The sequence below is a fragment of the Eptatretus burgeri genome, chromosome 5 (assembly GCF_056783735.1).
Source record: "Eptatretus burgeri isolate ZD-2024b chromosome 5, Ebu_testis_v1, whole genome shotgun sequence".
NCBI lineage: Eukaryota > Metazoa > Chordata > Myxini > Myxiniformes > Myxinidae > Eptatretus > Eptatretus burgeri.
The window spans coordinates 109856249-109873810 of NC_140965.1; the positions used below are offsets into that span (position 1 = coordinate 109856249).

A 17562-nucleotide genomic window follows, 5' to 3' on the forward strand; every position below is an offset into this window, starting at 1 on the left:
CATTAGTTGTTAAACTCTAATATACAGGTTTTATTGTGAGATATTTACAATAATTAATCAGTCATTGTATCTGTATGCACTCCATCATTCTCCTTGTCCACTGAATTCATTGCCAAGTCTACTTAGACATCTTGTGCAGCATTTGTGGAGTCACCTGTGCATAAAAGGCCACGACTGCAGCTCGCAGTTCTTCAATCGTCTTTCGTCTTCTTCGAGATTCAATAACAGGAGAGACAGCTCTAAGGTGAGTGAACGCACCTCTTAGCTGTCGTTGTACATTGCCATCCTTACACGGACTAATTTGTTCATTATGATGTAATCGTTGTTCGGCGCCGAGGAAATGTAATTTTTGAATATTGAAGTATGAGACTCATATGCAGCAAGACGAATACAATGAAGAATAGTCACAAACTGACTATGAAAAATTAAACGAAAACATTGATTTTTGAATATTTTAAAGAATAACATGTGATCATTTCAAGTTGATTAGATATACATTCCTATTTTACTTCAACATACATTTAATCAGGGGCAAAAGTTTATTTTCTGAAGGTGAGAGGAGGATATGGGAGGGGGGCTTTCCTGGCAAGTAGCAGAAATCATTGTACATTATAATTCATTAAGATTATGGGGCAGAAATTATATTTATAGGTTTCACACTCTTTCAAATAATGCTGTGAAGGGGGACGCATGGCCCCCACCCCCATCCACCTTTCCACTCTCATGATGTCCATTATGTCCTTGATAGGATCAAGAGCTGGTCCAAACCTTTGGAATATTTATTTCAACCGTTACTCTCCAAACTCGAAAGCCTGGTGTGTTGGCGCAGTGGTTAGGGCAGCGGCTTGGGATCCAAAAGGTCCTGAGTTCAAGCCCCGTTGGGCCACTGAATTAATACACCAGGGGGTTGACTCAGCCTGTCATCCTTCCGAGGTCGGCGAAGTGAGTACCAGTGTACTGGGCCGGTGTATACCCCGGTTAAAACAGGTGTACCTTTTCCCTGTGTCGTAAGAGGCGACCAGGGTTGTGTCAGGAAGGGCATCCGGCATAAAACATGTGCCAAATCACTATGCGGATCATACGGATGATCCGCTGTGGCGACCCCTAACGGGAGCAGCCGAAAGAAGAAGAAGAAGACTCTCCAAACTCGAAGCTTATAGCATCCAAGGCCAACTCCACACATGGCTCGTGGACTTCCTCTCTTGTCACAGCCAAAATTTGGCTCTCAATGGAATCCTTTCATCTACTCTCCCTGTTGAGGCTGGAGGGCTCCTCGGCAGTGTTCTGGCTCCAGTCCTATTTCTGATCTTCATCAATGATCTCTCTGACTCTGAAAAATCCTCTTTATCGATTTGTGATGACTCCACCCTCTGCCATGACATCTCTCATACTTCAGGCAGGCAGGCTGCAACCTCTTTTCGCTCTCTTCAGATTCACAAAATCACAAACTGGTCAAACACTTGGAATATATGTCTTTCAATCCTGACAAATCTCACACTCTCACTATCTCTCTGAAAGGATTGTCTGGCAATTACATCTACCCATCTACTTTCTTAATAATCATCTTGAGTAAGTTCTGTTATTCATACTCCTGGGTCTCACTTTCATCCACGATCTTTCTTGGGTAACCCACATTTCAAATTTGACCTCCAAGGCCAGCCGCCAACTGGGCATCCTCCGTCATACTAAGACCTTCCTTGGCACACCTGAACTCCGATTCACCTACAAGGCCTTCATCCGCAGCTTAATGGAGTACTGCTCTCCCCTCTGATCTCACTCTCCTGCCTCACATGTTGCTCAGGTCGATGCCATGAAGAGGTCAAGTCACTTAAACTTTTGGGTCTCGCAATCAGCCATGATCTTTCTTGGGCAGACCGTATTACAAAGATGGCATCCAAAGTTAGCCACTGACTCGGCATCCTTCATCGTGAAAGGTCTTTCCTTGGTCAATCTCTGAACTTTTGACGACCGACAAGGCCTTCATTCACAGCTTGATGGAGTACTGCTCTCCCCTTTGGGCTGGCACGCCTGTCTCACACATTGCCCTTCTTGATGCCATTGAAAGCAAAGCCTGCAAAATCATTGCAATTTCCCACAACAAAGCTGATTATCGAGGCCTATTACTCTCAAATCAGACAGGTTGGTGGCAGGGACAGATTAAGTGTGCTTTGAGTCCCGGGCAGTAATTCAACTGTGGGCCAGCCTTCTCCCCTTCCCATCCCGTAGTAATAGACACATTTTTCGAAAAGGGGAGTGGAACGGAGCTTTCCTGGCAAGTTGCAAAAATAACTATACATTATAATATATGAAGAGTATGGGGCAGAAGATATATTTATATTATTCAACACTTTCTGTCCTACAAAGCTGTGAAGAGGGAGTCCTGACGGGAAGTTGTACCCTCCCACCTTTCACATTTCCACTCTCATTATTCCCATTATTTCCTTGATATAATCAGGAGTTGGTCCACTATGCTAAGTATGCATCCGGACAAAGTCAGGTGAGCTCGACATCTAAGGATATGTTCTTATTTATAACATGACGATTCTCAATTAATATTTTATTATGTTGTTAAGAAAAAGAAAACCTGTACACATATATATATATATATATATATATATATCTCACTCTCCCACTGATGCAGTGCCCCCCTTACCAGTACACTGGTGCTCATTTTGCCGACCTCAGAAGGATGACAGGCTGAGTCAACCTCCTGGGGTATTTTAATTCAGCGGCCAACCGGACTTGAACTCAGGACCTTAGGATCCCAAGCCACCACCCTAACCACTAAGCCAACACCAGGCTACCTGCACTACTAATAAACAAGAATGCTTTAATGAAAAAAATTGTTACATTTTGAAACTAAATCGACAAAGACAACAATTTATAAGAAGACCGCAATTTATTTGTAAGACCATCCTTTGTCATTTCCAAGGAGCAGGCAGTTTCCCCACAGAAATAACTCCATGACATCGGTTTTTTACAAGATCTTTTTCGGCTAAACTCGTCAATGATTTTTGAGAAGTCAAGTCCTCTCAGAACTTCACTCTCGATGTTCTTGATCAAAAGACTATTTAGTGGATCTTGTCCCATTAGGTTCCTGACCTCCTCCTTGATGCATTTTAGTTTTGAGTCGGACCGCTCACCCTCACCTGTGCAATTCAATACCATCATCGACGGATATATCCGAAGACCGGTTGTGATCTATGATAAATGAATGAGGTGTGTGTGTGTGTGTGTGTGTGTGTGTGTGTGTGTGTGTGTGTGTGTGTGTGTGTGTGTGTGTGTGTGTGTGTGTGTGTGTGTGTGTGTGTGTGTGTGCGCGCGCGTGATAATATCTGTTTATTAATTACGTACTATTGGAATGTACCTTTTGACCCTTTAGACTTGAAACCCCTTTGAACTTTGAAGACACTAAAGACCCCTAAAGACCCTGAAGTTCTCATAAGTCTCCGTGGACCAACAAGTCCCCGAGGACCCAAACGTCCGAGGACTCCAAAGTCCCAAAAGTTTCAAAAGGCCCAGAATCCCAAAAAGTTCCCAAGGACCCAAAAGTCCCAAAAAGTCCCCGAGGGCGCAAGAGTTCCAAATGTCCACAAGAACCCAAAACCCCCAAATATTCCCGGAGGTCCAAAAGTTAAAAAAGTCCCCGAGAACCCAAAAGTCTTAAAAAGTCCCCGGAGACCCAAAAGTCCCCAAAGACCCAAATGTCCCAAAAGTTCCTGAGGACCCAAAAGTCCCAAAAAGTTCCCAAGGATCCAAAAGTCCAAAAAGTTCCTGAGGGCCCATGATTGAGAATTCCCATATTTTAAAATTTAAATGCACGCCATGTTAAGGTACATAAAGCAGCTCAATACGTCCTTCTACCATGGCATGGCATGGGATTCTAATTACAAAATATATATATATATATATATATATATATATATATATATATATATATATATATATATATATATATATATATATATATATATATATATATATATATATATATATATATCAAAAACAATGATAACATTGCAACAAAGCATATATTAATTAACACTAATAATATTTACAACAATTATAATAATAGTAGTTTCCATATGGCAATAATAATAATGAACATGTAATCCTCACGCTGGCCCCAAGCACATCTGGGCTTAGTGAAAGGCAAGCTATTGCTCAAGCAGGACAGCAGGTGGTTATGCAACAAGGCTGTGAAGACCAATGAAAATTTGGTCCATCGGACCAACGGGCCCACCAGTGTTAGGAAATGTTTGGGTGAGGGTGTGAGTATGGAGGAATTGGTACATTCTCAGTTCTGCTAACTTTGTTTTTTTTGTGTTCGGTTTAAAGCTTTGTTGAAGATGCCATCAAGGTAAAAAAAAATAAAAACTCGATAAATGTAACAATGTAAATATGAGTGAGAGTAATGTTAACACACTAGAAATTTTGCCGTGTATATTGGAATACATGGTGTATTTCTAAAGTGTGTTTTCAGTGGGGTTTATAGCCATGTTCCCCAGGCATTCCTTTCCTGTAGTAATTCCCTGCAGACCACTGTACCACATGAGATTCCTACTCTCATATACTATAGTTCTAACTGAAGAATTTTTGCCTGGGATCAGATCCTGAGTGCTGGCACCCACCAATAAGTTAATTTACCCCTGCACGAGCCCCCTCTCGGCTTGGACCCTGGGTGACTGCCCCATTCGCTGCCCCCTTAATCTGTCATTGGTTGGTGGCCTCTCTCTACTCTACCACCTTATTTTGGTCTTGCACCCTGCCCTCTCTTGGCTATGTCCCTCCCAGGTTTCTTCATAGTACATGTGTTCTTCCAGTAACCCTTCTTATCGTTAAATTCCCAAAATCCAGGCTCACTGCTCACCTCCAATCATTTGTTCCTGTTTTCACTCACCTGTGGAACAAACTTCCCCAGTCTGTTCGGTTCCGTTCTTTCCTCCAGGGCTTCAAGACAGTGCACCACTACCTCATGTCATTCCCCATCCATATTCATGATCTCTTTGACCCCAAATGACCCCATTCCCAAGCACTCCCTTGTTTCAGGTTATTGTGACCCCTCCCCCTCACCTCTTTTTGTTTGTTAGTTGTCAATTGGTTTATTCATTTTCTGTTTCATCTCCACCTTCACTTTCATCTACTTGCTGTGTTTCATTCAACTTGTGTGCATCTGGTTTACCCCCATGTTTTCTTCTCTCCCCTCCTCCCCCCCAACTCACCTTTGATTTCTCTCTCACTCTTACTTTTACTCTGCTGTTGGTGTTTCCCCCTTTCCATTGTGTGCCCTTCCAATATGCTCCAGGTTTTCCATGAGCCTCAATCATGTTAAAAAAACTCGAAGTACAGTTGAAACATATACCTTGAAAAGTGTTTACAGAATGTGAGATGGGAAAATCCACAAACATTCACATTTTAATTGGTATGAGATTTTGAAGGCCCTTTCAAAGTGGGTGAAGAATCTTAGAAGACAATGACTCAAGTTTGGTGTTTTGGCCACAGAGTGACCTTCATCTATTACTCAGCAAAACACCTGTGCTGGGTCTTCTTTAGTAGGCCTTCCCATGGGTGCATGCTTGCTTACGTCAGCAAAGACTATTTCAGTCCTCGAGCCTTATGCGACCAGTGCTGGCTGAAATGTCCTCTTGTTCCTCCGGGGTGATGTTACATTTACGAACATTGTCTCTCATACAGGGGAAACCGAGGTCAATTGACTTTATTTGATCACTTTGTCAACTAATTTAAGGAATGGTCTCAGAGAGAAGCCTGGGTGTTCCTATACCATATCCCTTTACTTTAACCCCCTTTACTTTAACCCAACAGCACAGTTAATTGAACTGTCCAAAATATGTAAATTTTAATTGCTGTTGCAGGTCGTGGTCCTTCAGCCCAGCTGAGATGAACATTGGCGTGGTACTGTCAAAAGACAAAATTTGTGCAAGAAACAGTCAATGGAAGATTGAAACGATTCTGGATATTGATTGAAATGATTCTGAATACTTCAGGTGTTTGACTGAATATTTACCAAGTATGATTGCAGTATTGATGAATGGTGGAAAAAAAGATCATTATGCTACGTTAAGGACAAAGATCACAGGTGAAGACGCCTTCATGCCTCTCAATTTGTATTCCCTTTGTACGAATGGAACGTGGCATCTCAAATGAAGCAAACCATTGACTGTGCCAAAGTAATTCACCCCGAGGCAAAAGGGGACCACCAAAGCTTTACCCCCTTTTCATAAGCCATAAGGGCATTCGCACAGTTCTTCACAATTTGAGACTGCAGCAAGGCACAAATCGAGTCCCATCACAGCGCTTGCTGTAATGTGCTCGCGTGGCAGGTGACACTTGTTGCTGGCAGGTTGTGCAGCAAGTGCTGCGAAAGGACTCCATTTGTGCCCTGCTGCCTCATTAAGTTAGGGGGTTTGATTCAGTTATATCAATGAGCCTTATATGGTCACAAGTAAACAATCAGCAGTATGTTGTCCTGATGAGCCCACAACAAGGGTGAAATCTAGATCGGAATCTCTGCTTTCATCTATTCATGATCATCGGCTTTAATCGCAATCTGCAAAGGCTTGAGGACCATGCAGATGCCTCCTCGTTTGGAGGTGATGTGTTGGTGTAATTTATGTACTTGACATCAGCGTCGTGCCATCGAGTCAGTGTGCTTCTTTGGTTGGTTCTCAGACATATATATATATATATATATATATATATATATATATATATATATATATATATATATATATATATATATATATAATACCTATTTTGGTGCTCAACTTCGATCAACTGAGAGGTGGGGACACTCACCTGAAATCAGCTGAGAGGTGGGGACACTCACCTGGAACCCCAAATGTTTTGGGTTTAAATACAACTGAACATTTCTAAACTAAACTTCAGGAAATCGAGCAAGACTCAGTGAGCTCGTTGGGTTTATTACTGATAATAATAGGATGGATTCATAATGGCCTCCAGGCAGGAGCCTCCCCGATTATCAGCCGAACTCACCCGGTTTAATGTACAATCAGATTTGTAACGCAAGTATACACGTTGAAGTTGACATCATCTGCCATGGTAAGTTGTGATGGACACTAAAATGTTTCCTATTAAAGGCCAACACTGCCCAAAATCCCACTAACCAAATCGATAAATGAAATTGGAGAAATAAAACAAATTTTGGCGAAAGAACGAATTAAATACAAAAACATACAGATGAAAGTGGATTGGATCAGGTAAAGAGATGTTGTTTAGTAAAAGACCCGAGTGAAACTGAAGTGGAAATGATATAATAATCCTAATACAGTTGTTGCAACAAATGTCAAATTTTTGATGAAACTGGGCATTGTATCATGTTCATTCAATTCATTTGTAGCCTGAATGTCTCACAGGAAGCCTGTTGAGTCAGGTGTACCCTCGCAAAGTGCTCAAATTACCCGGAAGATCCCACCAAGAGAGCCGAGCTTCTGTTTTAGTGAACAGCAACGGCAGGAAGCAGATAAATGCCTTTTGATGATTTCACAGATATTGTTTCCACTCGGGATCTCTGCTCATAACAAGTCTGAACTACTGGAATTTCTTCATAGCAGGCACTGAAGGAACTGCAGTCATGACAACAGCTGATCCATATATGGATTATATTTAGCATGTTGGTGCCAAATAAGCTCAAGTTGTGCTAATGCTACTTTTTCAATGGCTCAATCATCGATATGCACCAACTCTGTGTTTTTTAATCCTGAATCTAAAATTTCTCACGCCTACATAACTGCCCTCTGACGTCCTGACATTACTGTTGCCACAAATTCTAAAGATGTTTACGAAGGAGGTAGACTTTTTTCTCAAATCTCTTTGATACAATCAGTATTTATTTTGAATGATTAGAAACATCCACTCCTTTCAGGAGCATCCTTTGGGGGCAGGGGGTGGGAGAGGGGAGTTTGTGGGGATAGTGTAGGAGGTAGGACAAATATATTTTTGCTGTGGCTAATGATCCTCCCCTCTCTGTTACAGGGTTCAGTAAACCATTTGCACTGTGCCACGTGTCCAGGAGAAAATTGTAAGTTATCTCCCCCACCCTTCGTGGTGGGGAGGGGGTGGGATGTTTTTTTGTGCCCATGACCTGACCATACGTACTACCAACACATATGCAAAGGGTTTCAGATGTACACACATCGGCACATCCCTGTGTTTTTTTTTTCCTATGATTGCCACTTTATGAAATCTCTCGCTTTCTCGCCCTAAAAAGCTTTAGCAAGAATAATAATCCTGTGGTCTGGACAGATGTTCTGTGATTTATTTTGTGATGTGGTTGGACCAAAGGTTTTTTGCATTGTCCATCAGAATTTGAAAGAAGATTGTGAACTTCCTGGGAGTTGTAGATGACCTGTCATCTCACCTTTCCACAAAAATGGTGACCCGACGATGATCCCATCTTGACATCCTATATCACTCCTACACACTAATTATAAGATTTTTTTTTTTCAAGTGCCAGAGCCAAGCATTTATCTCCAGTTTTAAAGATATGACCAAACATTTTGATTACCAGGACTTAAGCGGTGAAAAGGTCTTAAAGTTCTTTGGATCAAAAGGGTATAAAAGGGCAAAAAGGTGAAGGGATCTAATGGTGTCTAAAGTGTGAAAAGGGTCTTAAAGGTAAAATGTGTCTTAAGGGTCTTAAAAGTAAAGGGGTCTTTTGGGTTCTTGAGGTATTTTGGGTTCCTGTGGTCTTTTGGGTCCTCTCAGTCTTTTGGGTCCTTTAAGTCTTTTGAGTCCTCTGAGTCTTTGGGATCCTTGCGGAATTATGGGTCTTTTGGGTCCTCAGAGTCTTTTGGGTCCTTAGGGTTTTGGTCTTCATGGTCTCTTGGCTGCATGAGGCTCGGCACAAAAGTTTTCTTTGTACCCCGAGTTTGGAGTTTGCAACTTAAAAGATGTGGCCTTGCATAGAGATAGAGAGAGAAGAGAAGAGATCGAGGAGAGATTGGAGAGATTGGAGAGAGAGAGAGAGAGAGAGAGAGAGAGAGAGAGAGAGAGAGAGAGAGAGAGAGAGAGAGAGAGAGAGAGAGAGAGAGAGAGAGAGAGAGAGAGAGAGAGAGAGAGAGAGAGAGAGAGAGAGAGAGAGAGAGAGAGAGAGAGAGAGAGAGAGAGAGAGAGAGAGAGAGAGAGAGAGAGAGAGAGAGAGAGAGAGAGAGAGAGAGAGAGAGAGATATATATATATGGATGAAAGAAGAAAGGAGGAGAGGAGAGATTTTTTTGCCTCTGGTAGGTATAGATTATTTTTGTTTCACTTTTTTGTGTTGGAAATGGAATTCTGCAAAGATATCCACTTGATGAAATCAGCAACACGCTGATTGATGTATGCTAACTCCATTGGCAAGCAAGGATAAACTGATGTTTCAGGTGTTTACCCTACACGTATGGTGTGTGTGTGTGTGTGTGTGTGTGTGTGTGTGTGTGTGTGTGTGTGTGTGTGTGTGTGTGTGTGTGTGTGTGTGTTACCATTTTCTAGAATATCAAGCACATGATGGTATGTTTTTGTCAAAAAAGGAAAGATGACCCAATTTTTTTTCCATTCACATTTTTTTTATAAGTTCTGTAGTTTTTAACACAATTCGCCATTTCACAAATAAAAGAGAAAAGAATAAAACAATTGTTGAATTTAATATCAAAGCACATCTTCTATAATACATTTACATTGTCACATTGTGTGCTCAAACTGACATTTATCAAACCTCAATGCACTAATACACCCTAGAACAGTCACAAAGTATGTATCAACCTTTCGAATTGTGAAACAATAATTATGATCCCACTCGGGCAAATAAACCCTCATCAGGGATGGTATGGTTTCAACCCCTTATTAAAGCCAAGCGTATAATTACACGAATAACATTTACCGTGAGTGTGTTTGGATACAAAAGGCCTGAATAATGACCTTAGTTATAGATTTATTGTTATTTCCCAAGGATTAAATTACATAGTTTGCATTGGGGGGAATAAATGACTGGACGTTCAATTAGAGATCGCATTTCCTTGTGCTGTTCAGTGACGATTCCTAATAGCATCATCATCACTCTATAAAATTTTGGCAGGGCCACTGCATAAAAAGATAAGATTTATCTTTCGTTAATTATTTTCAAACTCAAAACAAGGCCTGGAAGGAAAAAATTATTGCATTGAATTTTTAATCTGTTCAAAACTGTTTGAAATAATGCAATGTTGCTTTGCAGGAAGAGGTGTTTTGTCACGTTACCTTGAAGGCACCTTATCAAGTTTATGTATACAAGTCCATAATGTCTATCACAAAAGTGGTAACGTGTAGGTTACTTGAGCATTACTTTGGTAAAGTTGTGCTTCCTCGGATAGATTGTTTGGTACTGCGAGAAGTATTTTGACTTGAAACCTTGTCATATTCGTGCAAATATCACTGTGTGATGTGTTTGCTTGCACAGCAAGTTTGTGTCATCACCCTTTCTAATACCCAACAACAACCCAACCCATCCGACAATCTCACTACTCCAAACCCCTCCAATAATCCAACTTCTCAACCAATCCCACCCCACTCTCACCCACAAAACCTCCATCAAGCCGACCCAAACACCCACAGTTATTCAACACCCACGAACCTTCTTCACATCTGCACTACTTTGTGGCACCCACACTGCTTCTTAGCACCAGCACTCCTTCCTTCCTACACCCGTTTGACACCCACAACCCTTCGACACCCACACTCGTTCAACATCGACGCTCTCCCAACACTCAAACCTTTCCAACCTCACCCCTTCCTTCCAAGAGTAAATATAACAATATTCGAGGCCTTTTCCATCATTCACCCATCCTCAAGGAAAATTGCAATGCCAGTGTAAATTATTATCTCCCCAAGCCAAATCTGCACAGTGTAGATGGTAAAAGATAAATTACCATTAAAGTAAACACAAGTTCAAACCAAACAAAATCAGAAGAAGTACTGCGTTTACAGGAAATGCCATTCCGTCCGAAGGAACGTGCAATTCTTGTCTTCTGCTACTCTTACTCTCAACGTTGTGCCTCCTGGAAGTTCAAATACCTGATCGTCATTTTAAGGGTGAAAAAAGCGTGTGAATTGCGTCAGTTTTCTTCCCACGCACCAGCAGTGCGGTTTCCTGGCAACATGATTCGGTCCCATCCCCTCTCTGCACTCAACGGAGCCCAGGAAGCAACTCTTCCCGAGCGAACATTTCTCGGAGATGCGCGCAGTTCCCGACTGCCTGTGAGGCTCTTTGCGTTGGGCAGAAAGGTCGTCGCTCGAAAGCTTTGCCCGGAGCAGAGTGAGAGTGAAATGGGTCGCGGCCAGTCAGATGAGTCCATAGTGTTTGGTAGAGGCATCGACAATCCGATGAGTCCGCGGCAAGATCCGCCACCCCAGCCAGTGGCAAAACTCCCAGGACGTTTCCGCTGTCGGTCCGAGCGGGATGAGCGGAGAGTGGGATGTGGAGCCGGAATTGCACGAGGGGTTTCACGCATACAGCGAGACACGATGACGAAGAGGAGTGTGCCAAGGCAGAGTAGAGTTCCAATGAGTACAGAGATAAAGAACACAAACAGTGTGTCTTCACCCAGTCCCATTCCTGTGAGGAACATTTAAATGAACGTTGGTGCACATCAATGCCGCGACAAAATACAATCGTGTTCATAAAACACTGGAATGGAATGAGACAAAAGTACATAATTTTAAACTTAATAATTGTGTACAATGACAAATTAAATTATGCAACGACTACTACGATTACATTAATGACCCACCATCTTGTTATTACATCAATTATTCCCACCTTCTTGTAGGGTTAGTTCACCCACACATGCAAAGCGAAAAGCGAGGTTAAGCAATTCGTTCAACTTCCATCTGTCTGAACATATGTCTGTCCTTTTATCTACAAACCTCAGTTTTTGATCGAGGAACAACTTGATTTCAATTGAATGTTATATTTTTAACATGAATCAGAACATGAATTGGAAAAGGAATCTGTAGTTTAACAGTACTTTGGCTCTGAATTTGTCCTGATTGTGCATGCACCTAGAGGAGTGAGATTATTTTTTTTACTGTATTTGTCTGGCTGGCAGTCAATCAAAATTGAAAATCATTCCAAACAGGAAACTTACTGTTTTTAATGACGTCATAAAAGACGCAAACAACAGGCACGTATAACTAATGGAACATGTTAAAAAAGGTGGTGTGTAAGACACTGTATCAATGGTGGAAAACTTCTTGATTTTTTTTTTCCTACAACCTTCAAAATCTTTATTTTATTTAAATTGAATTATATACTTGAACACTGTAGAACACAAATCGCCTTTTTAGCACTTTCAAAACCCTTCTGTTTAGCAGCACAGGGACAAAATATTACAGCATTTTGCGTCATCATGACGAATCAAATTGGCCGCATGTACACCATGCACGTGTCTTTGTTTTTCAAGACAACGTGGAGTAATTTGTTCTATGAACTCTGTAGTTGAGGAATGTTTTTGGACAGCGTCTATCATGAACTGGTTGGTTAACATGAAATTTGGCTGTTGGTGACAGGAATTTGTAATTTGTTCAGGATCCTGGCAATAGATCACCTATTCTTCACGAAAGGCAACCTGGGCTCTTTAACATCCACCAATGGCCAGTACTGGTAGACGGATCCTAGATCGTTTAATGTCCGTTGAAGGGACAGCACACACATTGATGCCTCGCCTTGCATGCAACACATCATGGTGACAATTTACACCTGGGTAGAGATTTGAACTCAGACTAGACAGTTTCAAGGTAAGTGCGCTTGAAGATAGGTCTCGTATGTATTATGTGGGAAAGGTCTCAAAGGATAATACTGTACCAATGTACTATCCTTTGGGACCCTTCCAACATAATACTTCTCAGACAAAATAGTGTTAAAGTACAACAGTGTGGAGGAAAAGTGTAAAGTATGATGAGATCTCATGTTGGAGGCTCATGCAAACTGGTAAGAGACCAGAAAAGGTTAATGAGACAGTAGTTAAATTATTGAGCCAATCACCAAAAGTTATGTTGTTGGAAAAAAAAAAAAAAAACACCATAAAATGTAACCATCCATACATATTGCAGATATGACAGTCAGCTTCGCTCCTTTTGTCAGAACATTGCTTCCTTCACGCCAATGGATTGTGTTTAGAGTATGATCGGATTCTAACCAAGAACAACAAACAAGATATGCTGTTTGAAAGTGAACATGTTTTGCATGCCTGAGCTATTCTGCCAAGCCATCCACACAGCAAATGCGTAGTTGATGTACAATAGGTCTGCTGGTTGCATCACTCATGAGGCATGTATATCTTGCTGATGAAGTGCCTCAATAGATTAGAGCAGGAGTTTGGAAATCATGCAGGGTACTGGCACACAATGCAAATATAGGTGTGTGTGTGTGTGTGTGTGTGTGTGTGTGTGTGTGTGTGTGTGTGTGTGTGTGTGTGTGTGTGTGTGTGTGTGTGTGTTCATGTTCATGTGATATGATGAGTGATCATTCAAGTGAATAAGTCCATTCCAGAGAATGAAATTTCACTCGAATATTAATTTATACATGGTGGAAAATTTTGAAACGGTGTTCTATCAATTTTAGTGGCTCACCCTGAACATAATATTTTTGTAAATGAAATAATCAACCTTATTTAATGGCTTAAATCAAACTTTAACTTTCATTCATGGCAAAAATCTTGCTTTGGGCTTTGACAAGACATGACATAACATTATGTTGGATATTTGATTAAATTAGCAACAAAGACAAAATAAAATGTGAAAGCTTTTTCAATCGTGGAAAATAATAAATAATAGGATTGGGAAATTGGGCTCAATTTCATATTCACATTAATACCATTTGTAAAACTTTTGAGTTCAAACTCACCGAGAATAGTATGAGGTTGTGATAAAGAAGTAGTATTATCATCACTGGCATTGGAGTACATGGTGTTATAATCCAGGTAGCAGTATATCTCAAGTGAAGGATTTGAAAGAGTCCAGTAGGCCATCTGTTCAGGGTTTGGCTAGTGAGGATGGGAAACTCTTCACACTTCCTGTTACGGCTGAGCATAGCAACTGAACCATTGTCCACGTTCGGCTATTTCCTTCCGGGGAATGTCCCTGCAGGCTGGCCAGCCACCAAATTATAACCTACCAACCTTGTTTCTCATGTTGTTGTTCATCTCTGTCAGCCATTTGGCATATCTCCATTACTGTTTGTGTTAAAGTTCCACCATTCTGGATATATATGTATATATATATATATGAATTGGCCCAGCAATGTGAGGAATGCTTGAATGCATTGATCAGGAAGGAAGCAAGAGAGAGGGTGTCAACAAGAATCAGAAATATTCTGCCCCGAGTGCGGTTATTTGCTAGCACAAGCACCTAAAGTATCATTTCAGCAGAGTGATGCTCCATCTGACTGATGCAATTCTTGGTTTTTATATCATTCAAAAGTTAGAATGGTAACGAATTTTATATATATATATATATATATATATATATATATATATATATATATATATATATATATACATATACAGAAAGAAATAAAAAAATCGATACCAATGAAAGGCAGTGTGTGTGTGTGTGTGTGTGTGTGTGTGTGTGTGTGTGTGTGTGTGTGTGTGTGTGTGTGTGTGTGTGTGTGTGTGTGTGTGTGTGTGTGTGTGTGTGTGTGTGTGTGTGTGTGTGGACGTTCCCACCCTTTGAGTAGAAATTTTGGTGATTAGTGACACGACAGCTCAGTACAAAACTGCTTTCTTTTGTCGTCTTTTTTTTACTTTTACGAATCACAGTAACTCAAAGTTTTAAGGCCATCTGTATCAAAGAACAGGCTGTACTTTGTAGGAGGCTTTTCATGTGGTCATCCATCCCACATCCATTCTGGATATCTAAAGATCTCACTCCAACCTCAAAGACTGTAGATGAAGACAGTAAAGTTTTGCTCTTGCATCAGCATTGGCTTGCACAGCATTAGAATGAATTATTCCAACTCGTTCCTCAATTCCCATCACTGCACACATTACTGCCATAAATCCATAAAAACCAAGCAAGCCTCCACCCAGTTTACAGTGTGAATCAGATACCCTTTGCGATTCGGCTTCATTAGGATTAATACGAATAATGGGCAGTGCTTTGGATTCAAATCGGCTTTAGAGCAAGAACTTAATTCCAAAGAGCAAAAGCATATTTCAACGAACTGTGAATAAATGATCAGTAAATAATGAGAAACTTATCATATTCAAGGATGTGTATCAAACCTACTGAAGAAACCCTGATGTACCGTATAATATGAACATTGGGAATATTATCAAATCCAGGCCTATTACATCTTATTTAAGGAGATGAAATGTTTAAAAAAAAAATTGCCACATCGCTGTTGGAATTTCAAATATACTTGAATACTCATTCGTATTGCATGATGGTCCAACCAATTATACATTTCTAGCTGGGGTACCGATAGTTTCTGGTCCAACACTGTTGGCTTGAATAAATGAAATTGTGATTTTTTTAATATATGTATATTTTTTGTGTTGGCCTAAACCACACTTCTCTTCACTCATCAGGGAATGAGGTTGGGGATCATTTAATATTACCTTCCAAATATCAACAATCACAAGTTTTTTTTCAAATTTATTTTTATTTTTTGCCTAAACACTCCCCAGCGCTCACTGATGAACCTCTGAAAGTTTGATTAAGATCTGTTTGGTCATCTACAAGAAATATGGTCACACACACACACACACACACACACACACACACACACACACACACACACACACACACACACACACTGGAGGTGGATACTTTGAGTCCTGGGCGGTCTACTTTGCATCTCCTGAAACCCACCCACGTGTGGACATTGCAGTCAACAACAGCAACTTGCATGCACACACTCATACACACAAACACGAAGGTGGATACTTTGAAACCTGGAAGGCTCTGTTACACCTTCTGAAATCCGAATATGGAGAGAACAACCAATGTGCGTGCACACACATGAACACACGCATGCACACACACACACACACACACACACACACACACACACACACACACACACACACACACACACACACACACACACACACACACACACACACACACACACGCATGCACACACATCTCTCTTACAGTGATACATTTAAATCTCATAATTCAAATTTTACATGATCATAACTAGAGTCTTGATTATAGTTTAATGGTCTTATGTCAGTATCATAACTTCACAACTTCACCAAACTTTCGCTTTATTTTCAAAAGTTTTTCGCGATTTTTTATTTTTTTGTTTACACTGTCGAGGCTGGTATGAGAGCTAACACACATAATGTAAAACAAGGGGAGGAGGAGACAAGAAGGACGGGAGAGGGAAGGAAAAAACAGTGGAGAACAGAGACATTCGGAGATTTTTGAAAGGGATGGCATGGGTACACAGGGACTTTCAGGTCCTTACACTGGAGGGACATGACAGGGACTTTCAGGTCCTTACACTACAGGGACTTCCAAGAAGGAAAGTAGGAAATTTGAAGGAGGTGAGTTTGGGGTTGATTAGCGGGAGTAGAAAAGATCATGGTTTTGGATGGAGGAAGACAAGAGATGTTGGTGAACAGCTCTTTTGAAAACTTGGAGGGAAGAGTGGGATTGAAGAGAGTGTGTGTTTGTTCCAAAGGTGGGGGAAACGAAGAACTAAAGAGTGAAGGTGAGCAGTGATTCTTGATTTTGGTAGTTTTCCTCAAAGGGGGTTGCCTGGCGGACCGTGAGCACCCTGCAGAAATATGGGAGGGGGAGGGGGGACAAATCAGGGGGGGGCGAGGCTGGAGAGTACACGGTGGAAGACAGAAAGACCATCGACCTGCCTGCTGTGAGAGAGTGAGAGACCCAAAGTCTCAGCCTCATCACAGGAGACACCAATGATCTTAACTGCCTTGGTTTCCATAGCGTGAAGCCGAGACTGGTGTGACACGGGAGCACCAGCCCAGAGGGGAGAGCAGTACACCATCAGGCTGCAGACGAAAGCTTTCTATGTGATCAGGATCACAGGTGTGCCAAGGAAGGACTATGCATGACGGAAGATTCTCAATTGGTGACTCGCTTTGGAGGCCAGCTTAGAAATGTGGCTTTCCCAGGAAAGATCATGGCAGATAGTGAAATCCAGAAGCTTAAATGAAAGGACTTATTCAAGAGGATTGTTGAGAAAGTAGATGGGGGTGGGGGGGGGGGTGTTCCAGAGGGCCCTTTCTGAGAGACATAGTGAGAGTGTGAGATTTGTCAGGATTGAAAGACATATTCCACGTGTTGGACCAGTTTGTGATTTTTTTTCCAGCTCTGCAGAGAGTGAAAAGGCTGTTCCTTGCCGATCTGAGGAATGCCAAATAGTATGGCAGAGGGTGGAGTCATCAGCAAAGAGATAAAGAGGATTTTCCAGAGAGTCAGAGAGATCATTGATGAAAATATTGTTACGGTTCTCGAAACCGTACGCATACAACATACAGGTGCCCCAAGTCAGTTATTCCATTAGTATACGTGCAGATAGATCCCTTCCTTGT

At 41.3% G+C, this 17562-nt stretch overlaps 1 protein-coding gene across 1 annotated transcript; it reads right to left on the reverse strand.

The window, feature by feature from the left end:
- Positions 1 to 9566: 9566 nt before the first annotated feature.
- LOC147027143 (uncharacterized) lies at positions 9567 to 14052 on the reverse strand. Its single transcript, XM_085883319.1, has 2 exons — positions 13896 to 14052; positions 9567 to 11606 (listed from the first exon to the last, which is right to left on the reverse strand). The coding sequence occupies exons 1-2, from the start codon at positions 14017 to 14019 to the stop codon at positions 11107 to 11109; spliced, it is 624 nt and encodes a 207-aa protein (XP_085739445.1). The 5' UTR covers positions 14020 to 14052; the 3' UTR covers positions 9567 to 11106.
- Between the last annotated feature and the right edge of the window lie 3510 nt (positions 14053 to 17562).